Below are 17,724 nucleotides of genomic sequence, written 5' to 3'. Positions count from 1 at the left end.
ATTATATGTACTTCGGAATGCGCAAAAATGAAAAAGATTGCACTGTGCCTTTTTGGTTTTGGCAAGGGAGAAGGCACAATGTATGATTTCTTTTGACTTCTTTAACGGGGGAACAGTGGTATGAAGTGATGCTCTCTCACTTGCATGTCTATACTTCAAACAAGGATCATAGAAATGCATTTTTGTTTTTGCCACTTGGGTGTTGGGAGCCTGCAAAACATTTGTGTCGGAAGCACACGCCTGACCATAATGTGTGCAAAGGGCTAGCACAACTGTTGTACTGCTGTCCAGGTGTACTGCTGTGCAGGTCCCCTTGGAGAATAAGTTGACCTGAACATTTCTGAAATTAACGCAAATGAAAAAAAGGCTTTCCCTGTGACTTTTTCATTTGCCTTTCTTTTTTTTAGAATCTGCACCAATATGTTCTGGTGCAAATTCAGAATTTTTGCCTCCACCTCTGAGGTGGAGGTAAAAATAGTCAGACGTTCGGCAGAAAATCTAGCTTGGAGTAGCTCAGGCCATATTCAATCCACATTGCTTAATTATCATGTTGCAATACCTTGTACCCTGCCTCCTTATGGCGCTGAGAACAGGCTGGTTGGGCCATGCCCATATTGCTTGGCAAATCCCATTAAAAGATGGCCGCCTGCCAGAGCTATAATGCTGTATTTACTACAACCAAAATGGCAACTTTGGACTCCGGCATTGCAGAGTCACACAACTGCCGGAGATCTCATCAATCAGTGGAGAACCATTTCGCCCTGTGTTTCTGTTCCTTTTTTCCTCAGCCATCAGGGTTGACCTCTCTCGTCTACTCCTTCATCTCTGTGTTCGTTGTTGGTACTCCGTTTCCTCAATCCTTGCTCGGCTTCAGATTCAAGCCATTATTCTCCTGTTATACATCGTTACATCCTATTCCTGGCACAAGATTCTGGCTGACCTTGGAACGTTTCCTGAGCCCTTGCGACCAAAAAGTCCCAACCAACTATTCCGTCATTTCTGCAAGGAGTGCAGTAGATGAGTTTCCCATACTGGGGTTTTCACCTCCTGCAAGTCATTCCTCGGGGAGCAACCTTGTTTCCCAGCTGTTAATCCATCTGGAGACACAAGGACTACCAGGAGGGAAAGACAATACGTTTTCATGCCACAGATCAAAAATTGACCACAGGAGAGACACGTTGCTGACAGTTACTCTGAATTGGGCAGATAGAAATTCTAGAGGTGTTTTGCAAATGCCGCCAGAATTGTCATAAACGCTCAACTCATAAGGACCCCTTTTACATCATAGTTCCAGACAGTGAATGAAGAACAATTCCATTGGCCAAGTCTGGTAAAGGTTGAGCAGGAGTGAAAAGGAGTCAAGTTGAATCATTCCAATGTGATGCATGCTGGAAACGGAAATCTCATTAAGCCGTAGCAACATTATCATTGAATCTGAGTCTTATCACAAAGTCAAGTATTTTATTTATTTTTATTTTATTGAGCATTTCTAAGGCACTTTATACAACAGAATTGTGTAACAAAGTGCTGCAAGGCTAAATGGGAAGGGAACAGGGTAAATAATAACAATGGCAAAAAACAGTAAATGTACAGTCATGGTCCTACTAGGACTTGTGGCATTCAGGGGTGCAAGTGCATGGAGGAGAATTGCAGGGGAAGGGGGTGGAAGGAGAAGTAGAAGAGTGGACAAGCGCTGGAGGAGGGCCTGGGAGGGAAGTGCTAAGGGGAGCCAAGGAGGAGAACCTCAGGCTAGGTGCTAGTACAGGCAACTCTCAAGGGTGGGATGTGGAGCCATCCAGCAGGGGCCCACGGGGCAGTGCAGTGGGGGGTGGGCGGTGCTGATGTTCACTGGACTGGTAGGAAGGGCTTGGGATCCTGTGAGATTCATGAGGATCAGGCCACCGGTCACAGAGGGAGTGGGGAGATTCGCAGGGATGGGAAAGAGGGAAAGAGGTAGAGAAGAGCAAAGTTTTGAGCAGTTTCCGGAATTTAAGGAAACCCGGCTCAAGTGTGAGAGGTGCAGGGAGTTTGTTCCAAAGGAAGGCACCAGCCTTTGAGCGAGACTTGCCCCCTACTCTCAGCTTGGAGAAGCGTTTGACAGTCAGAGAGTTGGAGTTAGAGGAGCGTAGGACTCTAGCAGGGGAGCAGTTAGGGGGGATGTTGGAGAAAGCGTGGTTCCAGGCCCCAGAAGGCCTTGTGGATGATGCAGGTGGTCTTGAATTTGATCCTTGCAGCCACCGGGAGCCAGTGGAGAGATTTTGATGCATTGTACAAATCAAAACCTTAATAATACCCAGAGACGTTGTCATTCACGCTAAGCCTTATGACAAAGTCATACATGGAGCAAGCTGCTGACCTGTTCCTTAGATATTCCAAGAGACATTTCCTATAAATCCAAGTCCTACCCAGAATGCAGTATGACAATTGAAAGAGTTGCAATGAAAAATGAAATGCTGTTCTTTTGAATCAAGGATCATATCATTTTGATCAACATATAAAGAACCCAAAATGAGGTGAGATGGGAGTGGACAAAATGTCCAGTCCTAGAGACTGTGGGCACTTATGCCTGAGATTGATCATGAACAAAGTGGAATAACACAAACTGATGCATGCTGGGAAAGAAAGCAATAATATCCCAAGTGATGTTATCATTCACCCTAAATTAAAGTGTATTACTGAAAGCTGGGAGATGAAAGCCTGTCACTTTCAAGGGATACTCTTGTAGAAAAAACACTTGTTGCCAGACAAAACTGCTGAAATCAATAGAGGCTAACACTGTGAACCACACACTCTCAAGTATCAGAGTATTACACAAGAAACGCAATCGTTGTTCAGTGGAGGCCATGGGCGTAATGTTGTCTCCCCCAACTTTTGTGGCACACCATGTCGCCCACATTTGGCAGGGGCCCCTTTGCTTCTGATGTCATGTCCCTCCGCCAACATTTTCAGCAATGTTACTCCACTGGTGGAGGCTGAAGACCCTTGCATTCAAACGCATTAGAGAAAAGAGCTGAAATCAAGCAAGATTGTTGAATTTAATAAATCATTTAACATTTTAGATAAAGCACGTGTGTAGATCTGGGCGTTGGTAAGGGAGCTTGGCAAATAGCGTTAGAAGTGGTATCCCCATGACAGGGCTCAGAGGTCCCACCCACAAAGGAGAAAGAAGTAGTCATGATTTGCCATTGGTAGTGACCCTTCACACCACCGATTTGACTTTTCTTTTATTTCTGAAAACACACGATGCGTCCCCTAGTCTCATCTCCATTTCGTTAACAGTAAGACTTTGTTTTTTTTCAGAGTGCCATTTTGCCATCACCTTAAACACTTTAAAATACATGCTATAGGCCTAGTAGTGGTCTCCACGCTTATATCTGCCTGTTTTGACCATGAGAGGTCTCTTTATCTGAGCCCTTTGCTCTTTCTCCTCCACTGTATCCAGATAATTTGGTATTCCCCAGCTTACCTTTCCCTAGGCGCCTGCCACTGCACCAACACTGCATTCACGCTTTCCACTGTTGATTGACTGGTGACGAGCCAACACATCATTTATATGAGGGTCCTTTGCTTTGGTCGCCCCCTCTAGTATGAAACTGGCCCCGTTCCTGAAAGCAAGACCTATTTATCATATTTGCGCTCCTGCAAGCCACGTCTTCTGAATATTTTTCGTTGCCACTGGGCTCTTTGCAATAGTTGTGCCTTTTCTGTTTTGGCTCATTGTCAATGCAACCACTTTCCTCCCTGTATCTGCAGTGTTTCTAATTGTATTGCCTTTCACTGTCCCTTAAAACCTTTCTTTCCACACTAGATTTGCGAGTACTTTATAACACCCTCTTTCTTTCCATTTAATCCCATGCCCGTTGCCCGTCTGGTAATGTCATACGATTTGTTGGGAATTTCACCTGCTAATAACAGATGGAGGCTAAACTCTTCCTTGCTTAGGAGGACTCAAAATTTCATCAACAAGAGTTACAGTTCTTGGAACATAGTTTTCTCTCTGATTGGGAGGGTACACATCCCCACATCCCGATTAGGGATGCAGTAGAAGCGACCATAAGCTTCCATATTGTAGAATAAGTTACCTGCAAAGAAATGGCAGATGTTAGTAAAGTTGTTAAACCAATCAAAGGTTTTTAGTTGGCATGAGTGAAAAGCCAACTCAGAGTGCTCTTATCCTAAAGGGCTATTCACTGCCAGGTTACATTTAATAAGACGCACCAGGAAGAGCTTGCAGCACCTAACATGGAGGAAAGGTTACGTTTTATGGTGGTCGGGAACAAGCTGTGTGAGCTTCTGACGAACATTCTTAAAACACAAAGGGGATGTTCCAAGATTCCGACTGCAATGTAAATTCAACAGAACACACGAGTCATATACCCAGTTCAAACACGCTTTATTATCATTGCCAGGATAAGGCTGGGATAACCTGCTATTAGGAAGTGCCTAAAGGGCTCTAAAAACAGGATATTCTGCTCTGAGGACAATCTAAACAGTGGAATACTGATCGTCCCAGAATCCTCAAGTTCAGTACACAGTCCAGATTATAGTGGCCAGTGAGCTTTTGGCTTCAAATTTAGTCTTAGGGATACAGTGAACATCCACTTCTAGGTAGTCTCTGACCTAAGGCTGTAGCTCCCTGCTCTCTCGCGGCCAAATCCATTATCAACAAATGCTTCTTCTCCCTGGCTTTATACTTCTTCTCCCTGGCTTTATACTTCTTCTCCCTGGCTTTATACTTCTTCTCCCTGGCTTTATACTTCTTCTCCCTGGCTTTGGGTTCATATCAGGTACATATAGAACAGTGTATTTTTGCTCGGGCCTGCTGGTGGACCCTCTTTCTCACCAGGCAAGAGTGGGACTGAAATATAACCTCTCCTTGCCCTCCCAGACCGGCTGAAAAGGAAGACATTTTGTTAGATAACCTGCAACAAGCATATATAATGTAGCATTCTTTGCCCTGATGGGATGCCTATTGATGTTAACATCCACACTCTAAAACATCTACAGCATTTTTGACAGAAGAACACATTACATCAGTGATACATTACAGCAGATAGACTCTAATAGCAGCCTACACTGCCCCAAATCACACCTCCTGGCTACCCTCTGAGAGAAGGGGTTGCAAGTGGGTGAGGAATGCCCTCTAACTCTTCCTATCTCAGACACACTTCTGTTCACCAGCTACTACGTCTCCATCAGTGGTGTTCCTCGGTTGCATCCTCTACCCCAGCCTCTGCCCCTTTCTGAGCCGGAGGAGGGCATGTGGGGCAGACGTGCAGCATACAAGCTCTTCTATTGTGCTTGTGCCCCCTAATCCCTTGGTATCACCAGACTGCTGTAGCAGGCTTGCCACCTCCTTGACAAAACCTCAAAGATAATCATGGTGAAGACGGAGGTCTAGATATGTCCCTCATGCCCCCACATGACTCCCGAAGACTGAGACACAACAGATGCACCTCACTCATAGGCCCCTCACCGCCATCGTCGATGTATCGCAGATGTGAGAAACCTTCCTCTCCCAGACAGCCATTCAGGTCATACCCAGTCGATGATCTGGAGGAGATGCCATCAATCGAACATGTCGACTGACTGCAAATCAAGAAATCAATGACATCATCACTGATATCATGACGTAGCCTCATTAGACATGGTGTACATAGCCATCCTTTCACAGGGTTACATGAACATGCATTAACTTATTGCAGATAGACACAAAACACATGCTTATGACTCACACAGGTAGATGGCAAACACACATACATATCTCTATATATAGTCACATAGTTCTCGAAAGCTGAACTGCAAGATGCAAAATCATACATATACCAAGCTTGCATATGCTTAACTGCCACTAACAATTAAAATCCATAAGGACAAATATGGAAGCTCTGGGCCCACTGAAATAAATGAGGAAGGGGAGACAACCTTCAAGTAAATGGAAGGGCTGGCATGATAGCTGCAGCCAGAGGCAGGCAGAAATGATACAGCCAGCCAAGGACGAGTGGAGACGGAAAGTTTCTGGTTACCAAGACAGTAAGCCACCTGCAACAAATTCAGACTAAAATCCTCATAATTAGAGGCAAGAGAGCTCAATTTTGTCGTCTCAACACATGTGACCCAGCAGAGCAAGACAATGCCCATTCAATCGAGGTAGACAGAAGGAAGCTTTTCCCACCACATCAGAGGTGGAAAGATATAAGTGTTGCTCAGGAACTGCCAACTGAATGCACTCTCCCAGGCTTGGGTGATCAGAGATGGCAACATTAGGGAACACACAGCCCGTCCATGTCAATTCTCATTACCATGAGGAGGTACACTCAGCCTGGTAACCTTCCAAGGTCCCAGGGCTGTGAGGATCCATTCTGCCAAATCCAGAATGACCTTTCACGTGGAGATATAATATGTTGCAGGAGCCAATGGTCTTCCTGCGACCCTGCAACATGGGAACCTGAAACATGCAGGGGTGACCCCAGGAGGAGCCACCAGATATGGCTATCCAATAGTAGAATGAACCACTATAGGACATATACCTAGTTCAGCAAAACTGACCAATGTGAATGCCTAATAGGTTTTGGGAATGAAGCTTGGTTTTGTGATGTCACACCTGGATAAGACCGGGTGAGACTCGCTCAGAGAATGAGAACCATGGAGAATTCATGTTTTTCTAGTGGGATCCCTGTTGTTTTGTTAGATAATAAACACAGTAAACGTTGCCCCATGACTGAGACTCCCGTTCTTGTGGTGGCGAGTTTTTGATGGACCCAAGTATCTCTCTGCTGGTCGTTTGGGTGACTGCTATAGAGCCCCGCCGCTCTTTATCAATGGTAAGAACTGTAGTCCCAATAGAACCATGAACATGTGATTGTTCTAACAATGTCCATAGAGGAGGCCCAGTCTATTCTGCTTTGCAAGGTGGCCAGCAACTCTGTCTGCACTGTCCCATCTCCCATGCCGGCTGAAGGTATGTATATAAGAGCAGGAAACACTAACTTCATCCTTCACACCAGAGCAGTGCTTAAGGCAAGCAGACCTGCCTCGTTGTCCTGTGCTGCTCATCTGAGGCCCCTCACCTAAATGTGGGGAAAACCGTGCCTCAACTCCTTTCCTGGTCTTCGGCCACCCGAGAGGCCCAGTAGCGCCGCCCTTCAGCGTGAAGCATCAAGAGCAACATGGATTGCCCTGCCTAGATCACCACCTACCCAGGTGTGGACACTGGGGCGTAGTACACCAGTGCCACCCCAATCCTTGTTGGGCTGCCTGCACCTTTCATACTCCTGCAGCTTACAGAAAAGCTGAACAAATAGCAGATCTTGTTTTAGACTGCTGCCCACATTGTAACAGACTTGGATTCAGGAACCCCTCCATTCCACTGACTTTGTGGCCTACAGGCATCCTGGTGGTCGGCGCTCTCAGTGCGTGAGACCTCAATACCACAAGCCAGTCTTTTCAATGCTAGGTGGTGCTTGGAGCCCTAGGGTCTACTCCACAGGGTGCCCAGCACAGGCCCTCTTTGATTCTTGTCCTCATCAGGGATGCACCAAAGCCGCTCCTCGAGGCCGCCAGACGTTTGGCTCATCAGTTCCACATGACAATCTTTGCTACATGGTTCCCTGTGCCCCTCAGGGGCCACGTGAGGCAGTGGCGTCACAGGAGGTCTATTTTCTGCACTGTCCTTAATGCATTTGTTTTGAAACTCCCCCTAACCCTCTTTCCAACCGCCATCCTGGGCAAGAGCCGCCATTCCCGTCGTCCTGGGCAAGATCCACCCTCCTTGGACACCAGGAGTGTGAACAGGTAATTTTCTCACCCCACACCACTCCATCACTCCCCTCCTCGTGGTACTGTTTTCATCTTGGTTTGTTCTCATATCAAATAAACTTCATCTAAACGTGCAATGGAGCATGTTGCATTATTTCCTGCTGTTGGAACATAAGAGACAGTAACCCCAGTTTAGGCGTGCCCTATTCGGGCCGGGGGTTACACATGTTTATTCTCAGCCTCTAGCCATGGGTTACACTCCTAGGCCAGTAGAGAAATACCTAGTAACACGCTTACCAGAATGTATGTCTTGCTTAGGGTTTTCGTCAGGCCACCCTCCTGGGCCTCATGTTCTTCCAGTGTTCAAATGTTTTCACCCTGTGGTCTGATTTCCTTCTTGGGATTGAATGCCTGTTGAGTTCCTTCCAAAATGTAATGGGTTGAACCCTGTAAGCCCCTCAATCTTTCTCTTACTTGGGCTCAGCCAGGTTCTAAGATATATCTCCCAGAAAGCTCTTCATTCTCTCCCTCTCACTTTTATAAGACGGAGGTATAGCTCTCAGAAAGCTCTTCATTCTCTCTCTGTCTGCACTTGCACGATCTCAATGTCACCTGACCTAGTAAGATCGTTGTCTCTGTCTTCCCTCTGTTCCCCTCCCTCGTCCGCCTTGAAACACTTGCGTATAGGTGCGTTATAAATGCCATATTATCTCATATCGTACCATATCTCTCGCTCTCACTTTAATACCTGGTCTCTGCCAGTGGCTATAGTATAGCTCTCAAAAAGCTCTTTAATCTCTCTCTCTCTCTCTCTCTCTCTCTCTCTCTCTCGCTCTCTTTCACTCTCCCTCTCTCTCTCTCTCTCTCTCTCTCTCTCTCTCTCTCTTTCTCTCTTTCTCTCTCTCTCTCACTCTCTCTCCCTCTCCCTCCCCCTCCCTCGGTCTCTCTCTGTCTCTCTTTCTTTCTCCCCCCCCCTTTTGTCTCTCTCTGCCCCCCTCCTTTGGTCTCTGTCGGTGTCTGAGGAATATGGTTCTGCACGCTCTTCAGTCTCTCTCTCACATCATCATATCACCTGGTCTCTACATCTCTGACTGTTAACATAACCTAATCCTTGCACATTTTTTTTTTTTTAAGAGAGGCTATTAAGCTAGTTACTGCCTAAAAGGCAAAGCTAAACTCGTGTGGTGCAAGCTGGGTTTGCAGTGAGTGCGAGGCAGCTGGTTTCTTGAAACATGCCCACTTTGGCCAGTAATTCGACGGATATGCAGAGTGCCTATGGAGTTCCATACAGGATTCACAAAGCGGTGGAATGCTTTGTGATGAAGGTCTTCGGCAAGGCTCGGCAAAGTTGATGCCTTGGCATCAGGGTTGTTACCTTCTCATGAAAAGACAGCTTTAAGATGTCATACTCTGCCTTTCATAACCCGGCGCTCTGTCTCCACAAATGAAAGATGTGTTTTGCTAAATTAAGCGCTACACATTGGCTCCTTGAATTAATCTTGTGTTTCAACGCCGCAGCATCCAGGAAACACATCTGCCAGGTGGAAGAATGAAAGCTCTGTTGTGACTTAAATCATGGCCAGGCCACCTTAAGGGGGAACCACCTTAAGGGAAGAAGAGGGAAGCCAGCCACAAGGGGAGAAGGGAGGAAGAGGAAGGGCTAGTAGAGCCGTATAAAGAATGGTCGCATAGCTCCTGTTGTATCCGCCCTGCGTCCCGCAACGCGGTGACACAGGGTGTCTTAATAAAAGCCCTGCCCGCACGGATGGGAGGAAGTTCCGGGCCAGATACCAACGTGTGGCGTGAGTCATTTCGCTCCTGCCGGAGCTGCGCCACTGCGGCCTACTTCCGAGGCCCTCAACGTTCTGTCTCCCCAGGCGCCGCAGCGCAGAGCCAGAACGTAACAGCTCCCTGTCTCTGAGTTTTTGAATACACGGTGTGTAGGGCCCAGGGTGAGGCCAAGCAGGTTGCAACAAGCTCAGCGAGTGGCAGAACTCATACCACGCAATTTTGTTGTCTATTCTTATGTAAGCATAACTCCTAGACTGGCCCACCAATACCACTGTTATAATACAACATATACATCATGTTGACTGTGACTTGTATTGTAATAAGTAATTCTCTCAATAATGTAAGAATAAACGTATACACGAAATACATGCAGATCTCTGTTCCACTGTCAAGTTTGTTTCGCTTCTTACCTGCCCCTTTTCCCCACTCTCCTCCATTCATTCACCCACCGATTACTCACTAGCGGATTAGTTGGGAAGAGCTACCACATTGATGGTGAAGACTCTTCCTAAGTGATCCCGACGAGTCATGACGCAGTGTTAGTCTTTGGAATCTAGGGCTACTTCGTCATGCAATGGAATCTCCTGCAATTGCTGCGGTGGAGCTCAGTAATGGCAGCCACCAGGCACAGCATGGCGTTAGCCATTACAATAAATTCATATGGACTGTGCATCCTTTTTCCAAAGGGAAAAAAAGACAGCCACAATCCATGTAAAGCCTCTCCACCAGCTCTAGAATGCTAATGCCGGAGGGATGCATGTGCATGCTTGCCAACATGACCCATTCCAATCTATAGGTGCTTATCCACTGCTGGTTTTGTTCTTTGCATTCTGGGACTTGTAGTTCCACTTTTCTCGATATAAAACTCAGACTAAAAGTCTCAGAATGCAAAGGAAAAACCAGGACTGGATAAGCACCTACAGATTGGAACGGGTCATGTTGGCAACTATGCACGTGGAGTCCCAGCATGGAGCAGATTGTCTGCCAAAGTTTTCGCTATGTTCTGAGAATCCTTTGCAGAATGGTACAAATGCGGGAAACCCTAAAGGACAGTGCTTCCAGGGCTTTTCCCACATTCGCACTATTTCCCCAATCACCATTCAATAAGAGAGTGGATCATACCTTGGCGGTCTGGTGGGAGCCCTTACCTTTAAAAACGGGAAGTTTGTTTTAATGAACACCTATTGATGCCAATTGTATGACAGTAGTTATCTTTTTATGGTATGTATAGGTTTTCTTCATGATGTTCTACTACATGACTGTTTTATATATTACCAGGGATGGTGTGACAGGTTCCTCAGTATGCAAATTAGACCCACAGATACAGTTGATCAATCATTGTCCTGCTCACACAGAGAAAGCCTCCTGTACACATTCGAAGTCATCAAGCAGGGACATCATCAAATGTGCTCTTTCAAATGTCCCTCTTTAAAGGAATGGAATGAAGTGGCTCTGCAAATGACCCCTGGTTCACCCGGTTGGTCACCTACCAATAAAGGGTAGGCCCACTGGCCAGTGGCACCCTTTATCTCCTGTTACTGAGCACACACAGGTTCTTCTTTTGATGTAGGGTGCCACAATGCCCCAGTTCCTTCTTTTGATGTAGGGTGCCACAATGCCCCAGTTCCTTATCACTGAAATTAAATTGAGCCTTCTCGTTTCACTACACAAAGAATATGGGCAAAAAAGATACGTGCTCGGGAGTCTCCCATCCTGTGGAGTCACGACCAAGTCTTTGGTTAAGCACTCATTCAGATTCAAGTCAGAGAGAAAGACAAAAGCATCTAAAAACAGAAGCCAAGAAATCACCATGAATTGCCTTTTCTTCCAAACATCACATGCAGCTGTGGAGTCACAGACCAATTCTTTAAATGGCTGCCAGGACATTTTTCTCTTGGGTCCATCCTTCTGGCACATCACAAAACGACTACGTTTCATGATCTGTGTAATGGGAGCCGTTAACTCGCATAGTTTTATCCCTAAAGTTAAACCCCCCCCAAAAATAGATTGACATCCAGATAATTAGGCTTGCAATTCAATCAACTCCTCTTAAAAGTCAACTGAAACAGTGGAAGTCACTGCCAAATCAGAGGGGACAAACGGATTCTCTTTCAACTACTTTGATGAGGGCGTCTAATGGGTGGCTTGCATTTTGCAGCATCTTCAGAGCCATGTTTTGGCCTAGTCTGCTGCAGGAACAGACTTCCCAACATGTTCAGAAGGAGGGAAGGCATCTGGACATAGGACTGCATACTGTGAGTCAAAGAGTAGTTGAGTGGATTAGCCATCTACATGCATTCCCTCATGACAGAGGTCAGGTGGACTGCTGTGCCTGGTACGCAAGGATTTCTCTTTGTTAGAGAAAGCCTTCTTCTACCGTTCAACAATCATCTGATGGTCTCTTGTGGTGGCCAGGGTTTGAAGTGTTTTTCCAATCTTCTCTAAGTTGTTTGGCCACCTTGTTGGCTTGTCCACATTCAGTTTTTCTTGCTTAGTCTTTAGTCATGCCGGTGAATGGTCAGCCACCAACTCTATGTCCACCGCATGTGTGGGATGGCAGGGTAGAGGTTCACCTGAGCCAGGACCTGCTATTCACAGTGAAGACTGAAAGAATAACCAGTGCAGTTGGAAGGATCAATGCATTTGCTCCCTTTAATTCAAGGCTATCATAGTGCCATTGTTTTATCTGGGGCTTGCACCTCAATGATCCTAAAATACATCAAATGAAGACAGCTGGGCACATTCCAGCTCAGAAGGTGGGGCACAGCAGGATGGGCATGGGGACCCGGAACACAGATAAGGAAGTGGGGCACTGGTGCATCTTAAAAAGATGCCATCCTCGAGTCTGGGGTCTGGTCCATAGACCTCCATTAGATTCTGTCTTGCATGGAATTCCATATGCCAGTCTTGACTTTTTGCATCTAGGGCACGAAGCGTATGGGCCTCAAAGAGACACTGGCAGGCCTGGGCCACTCCAGCAAATAGCAGAAGTATCACGGGGTAGACTGCACCTCAGCGAGAGCTTTCACTGTCATCCGATTTCTGGGGAAATAAAACATGGGGAAAAAGATCATCAGAACAGTCCAAAATACGGGGACATGTTGGGCAAAAGGCCACAATTGTGAAATGCAAATGAATGTTAAAAGAAACTCACTCTTTATTGAATTGCTGGGAGGGTGAGAGGAGGGGGATTTGAAGGAACAGTGGGGCTGAGCTGAAGGCAGGTTTTGGCCCACCCATGGTGAAATTTCAGAATCCATGCCTTAAAACCTCCGACATAAGACCGACTTTGCAGAAGTCAGCCATGCAGGCCACCCCAAGCAGGGTCAGTTGTATGCCTGCCTCTCCCTCTGACCACCTTCTGCGGTGTGGCTCAGCTGATACCCTCTGCCCACCTGTGTCCCCTCCACCTACCTGTACAGGCCCCCAAGCCAATGGCGGTCCCCATTTCGCTTCCACAAGACCTGGGTGTACCTCATGTCGTGCTTCATGATGGTGTCTTTTGTGCATCAGTGTTTCAGGTACGTGGGCAGGGGATCGCCAACTGGTATATCCAGCTCACTAACATAGTAACCTAGAATTTGATAACAGTTGTAGGACACCAGTCTGCCCATTTGATGTCCACCTATCTTCATTGACTATATATGGCCACTAATCCTCATCACTTGAATTTACACTTGGGCCCTCATTACGAGTTCGGCCGGTAGCCATGCCGCTATTGGCGGCATGGCTGCCGCCAAAATCGCATCCGTGTCCTACCCCATTCCCATTTCAGCCCCCATAGGGCTGAATGGGAATGGGAGAGGGAGCAGACAACGGGCCATAATGAGATGGCCCGTTGTTTGCTCCCTCTTCCCCTCGCGGGACCCGGTAAGCACGCCTGGTTTTCGCAGGCGTGCTTACTGTGTCCTGCGAGGGGACCTCGTAATGTGGCGGAACAGGTTGAATGGCGCCGTCACCTTTTACGGCGCCGTTTAACCCGTTCCGCCAGGTTCGTAATGAGGGCCTTGGTCTTTTTCAATATTTCCTCTTTTGCCATGAACCAGGTGCCAGCCTTGGACAGAAACAATGAATGTCCAGCAGAGGTTATGAACTCCAGGACACTCTAGTTTGGTAGCAATGGTATATTCTGTTTACATTTCCATTATGTTTATATTTTAACAATGCAAGTATACTCCCCTTTTGCAAAATTTCACTGTAACTAGTTTAGTTTAGTTTAGTTTATTCATTTGAGGCAACTAACTGTGGTTTTATATTTCCTGTTTTTCCAATCCCAGTTTATTCCCATTTTGACAATTTCAATGCAATGTCATGTTCACAATACCATTACATTTCCAGTGTGACAGTCATAGTCAACAACCACACTGCAGTATGTGCTTTGTTTGCAAAATTATATATTGTATGACAAGCATAATCCAAGTTTGATAATCCTAGTATAATAGCAGTGTGCAATATGTGTACAAAAGCCTAGAAATAATGTTCTTATTATAGGCCAGTTGTGATAAGAAAATACATAACATCACACCATCTCTGTAATCAGTTATTACGCTTTAGTTGTGACATCACAATGCCTCCTGCTTGAGCCAGCAGAGAGCATTTCAGCTGTCACTGCAGCACTTAATTAAAGCTGTAAAAACCTTTTCATATTCCTTACTTGCAAAGTAGTTTTCTGTGACACATTGAAGCCGGCAATTGACATGGAACTGTTTACGGTAGAATGTTTAATTTCTGCACTGTGGAGTTTGAATAATGTGAGGAAGAATCTGCATGTTATTATTTATTTTCAAGCACAACATGAATGTTTTTAATACATGTTATAAAACTGCTTGAACAATTTTTCTGCAACACATTAGGAGTGGCATTTTTGGTTTTTACATCCAAACAGATTCTACATTGATTATATACATCAGCAAATGGAAGATCATTATATTAAGCAAAAGATGAGGTATTAAAGGGAATGACAGTGTGTGGACATGTATTGTAAGGAATAAAATACCCACCTACCATACATATAAAAGATATTGCAAGTCACCTTGGAGATCCATGACCTTATAAATGAACGCTGCCTTCAGCCTCTTTCTCTATTAGGTCACAAAACCCCTTGGTGACTTGTAATATCCTTATGATAAATGGTAGGGGTACATTTTGCCATATATATTCCGAGTTTGACTGCCCGACTATAACCACAATTTACACAATTCCGAAATACTACCTGGCCGACAAGATCAGTATATTCCCAGGTGGTTCTGAGTTATACAGTCCTGTTTATTTCTGGTTTGGAGAATCACTGTTTATTATTATTTTGGCAATCACTGTTTTTTCCCATTGTGCACAATATTTGAGTATACACATTACCAGCATAGTCCCAGTGTACTAGTGTATATTTTTTGGTGCACTATGTTATACACACTCCAATATATCTCTAGCTCACTGTTAAACAATTGTAGAAATCTCTCAATTTGGGAATCGTTGGACGTTGCAGTCTGCACAGTCCCATGATGCTACCAGTTTGCAAAATTCCAGTATGTTGCCTGTTTGCCCATCATTCACTATACGTACAGTTTGAAAATCCCAGTATATTCCCTGTTTGACAAGCTTAAATAACACTCAAGAGGGATAAACCAAGTGTGCTGCAGTTTGACAACCGCAGTATATTTTCTGTCTGTACAAACCAGTGGGGCAGATTCTCAAAAAATAGCCTAATTGGGGGGGGTGCTGTTGTTTGCCCAACAAGATGGCAGCTTAATCTGTGAGCTCTGTGGCTGACAGAATCCTGAATCGAAAATCCTGCGTTGGTGCGCTATCACGGAAGACTCAACCGAAGCAATTCTGCAGCAGCTGACTCCGGGACCACCCGGCCCAAATCAGGGGGAAAAACAGTGCCGGGAACACGGAGAACAAAAGCTCACATAGCCGCAGCCCTTCATCAACGGCTGGGACGCTGCGTGCCAAAAACAACAGACCCTGCACTGATAACTGCACACCGAGCGGAGGGGGGAGAAAGTCAACCCAGACCACGTCCAGAGAAACAGCCCACTAATCCCTAGAAGACCTGACGGCGGACAGACATCGTACCTGCACAGCTGGGAGTGGGATCCCGGAAGGAAGAGCACGAGTGCCCGAGCCCTGGACTGCGGGTGAGATGCGGTGCGGCCTGCGAGGATACATAGCCCGCAGCGGGCCGGGTCTCCCGCGGCTCAGACCGGCATCCGCTCGAGGAGACAGGATGATCCCCCCACAGTGGCGGCCCCCCCCACAAAACACCCTTGGTGGAACACGAGGGGGCTGGGGCATGGTGCGCCGCCTCCCTCCCCCCGCCTCAGCGAGACTTCAACACCTGGGGTTGAGACGCGGCACGACAACAGAATCTTGGTGCTGCGCTCCCCCAGCAGCGAGGGACAAAAGCATACCGACTCGGCAGCTAAAAAGGTACATGAGGAGAAGGTGATTCACCTCCCCCCCATTAATCCACGCACGACCGTATAGTCAATTAAGTGTTTTACAGAGTAAAGACCACCAGCATTTTTGGAAAAGAGTCCAAGGGACAGAGACACAGCGCTAGATAGCAATACTCTGGGGTGGGCATCTGCTGCATCGACGGGGGGCGGATCAGCGCTCCATCTGCCACTGCAGTCCACCACACACAACGCTTTGCGCCATAACCCCAGATTCCCACCAGCAGGATCAGGAGCAAATACACCAACCCAACGAGAGAGACAGCTCCCAGACGCGGGCCATCCTTAAAGAACCTTCACACTGCGCTCCATACCACCCCACAGCATTGGGACACAAGGAAGAACCAGGGCCAACACATAAGATAGATGAGAGGCACAAAAAACAAAAAGCGAGGCCCCATGGATGCGTTTGCGAATACCTCTGCATCGGCGCCGGAATCTGTCTAGGCGCCTACCCAGGAGGACCCCGCTCTAGACCCATCTGAACAAAACATGACCCCATACATGGCAGCGATGGAGAAAGGCTTCTTGGCGACCAACTCCAAACTTGATGACATATGCGAGAACATTACGTCCATCCGAGCTGATATCAGAAAAGTCAACTCTAGAATTGCTGAAGCCGAAGAAAGAGTATCAACCCTTGAAGACACATCTGTCGTGCAGAACAAAACTATAGAACAAATCCAGAAAGATATTAAAACCATCCAAAATAAATGCGAAGACCTAGAATCCCGCTCAAGCCGAAATAACATAAGGGTGGTTGGAGTGGCAGAACACAAACTCAACATTCCCATGGAGCACTTTCTTGAAGACATGCTGCACTCTTTTTTCCCCGAAGCACAATTTTCGAAGCAGTTCTTAGTCGAAAGAGCGCACAGAACCCTTGCTCCCTCACTTAAACCAGGCGCATCACCCCGAACAATTATAGCGAGAATACTAAATTACCGGGACCGAGATCTCATACTCCGAATGGTGCGTGAACAGGCACCCCTGCCCTACGACTCCAATATCATCCACATTTACCCAGATTTCTCATCAGGAGTCCAGGCCTCGAGGCGTTTCTTTGACTCAATATAAAAGGCACTCAGAGAAAGGAAGATAGTTTATGCAATGCTGTATCCGGCCAAACTACGAATACAATACAATGGCAAAATACAACTCTTTGAAACACCTGAGGACGCTAGGGCATACATGGAACAGCACATTCCGGCAGCCCAGAATGGCACCTGAGATTCCAAACCCACACATCCAGATACAGAAGCAAATATTGAATGTTAATGCATCAACAAAATAAGCAAGTACCAGCCACAACTCCAGAGAAGAAAGCGAGCCATACAGCCAGTGGTCGAAGTGAGCGGGAGCGGTCGGGAGCGATGCTCCTCTACTTTTTTGAATTATGTTTTACAGCTCCTATACTTTTATTTTAAAAAGAAACCGTTCCGGAATGGTTTTGTTTTAAAATAAAAGTGTAAGGAGACGTTGCAGCTTGCACTTTCAGTGCACTGCACTGAAAGTTCCCTTAAACAGCAGGTGCAAGAGTTTGGGGGTATGTATTGTGTGTGGGAGGGGGCGTGGTGATGGGTTTGTGGGGAGTGGGTGCAGGCCAGCAGGGAACATAGTTCCACTACTTCATTTTGTACACTTCGACCACTGCATACAGCCCCCCACACCCTGCAATGTTGCAATCGGTTCATAGGGATACACCGCCCGATTGGGGGGA

General features: G+C 46.5%; 1 protein-coding gene across 2 annotated transcripts in view; it reads right to left on the bottom strand.

Moving 5' to 3' along the window:
• Positions 1 to 1,459: 1,459 nt before the first annotated feature.
• The window catches only part of PPM1N (protein phosphatase, Mg2+/Mn2+ dependent 1N (putative)), a 149,045-nt gene continuing 132,780 nt past the window's right edge, over positions 1,460 to 17,724 (bottom strand). The window contains exon 5 of one of the 2 annotated variants that reach the window (XM_069644696.1): positions 1,460 to 4,082. In XM_069644696.1, coding sequence (XP_069500797.1) covers positions 3,960 to 4,082 — 123 coding nt within the window. In that variant the 3' untranslated portion in view covers positions 1,460 to 3,959. Of the gene's footprint in view, positions 4,083 to 4,376; positions 12,592 to 17,724 lie in introns of those variants that run through there. The other variant, XM_069644697.1, reaches the window with a different exon arrangement.

Source organism: Ambystoma mexicanum, chromosome 2p (assembly GCF_040938575.1).
Source record: "Ambystoma mexicanum isolate Mex_15411 chromosome 2p, UKY_AmexF1_1, whole genome shotgun sequence".
Taxonomy (NCBI): domain Eukaryota; kingdom Metazoa; phylum Chordata; class Amphibia; order Caudata; family Ambystomatidae; genus Ambystoma; species Ambystoma mexicanum.
The sequence above is the reverse complement of the archived record's forward strand: the minus strand, read 5'-3'. Positions and strand labels throughout refer to the sequence as shown.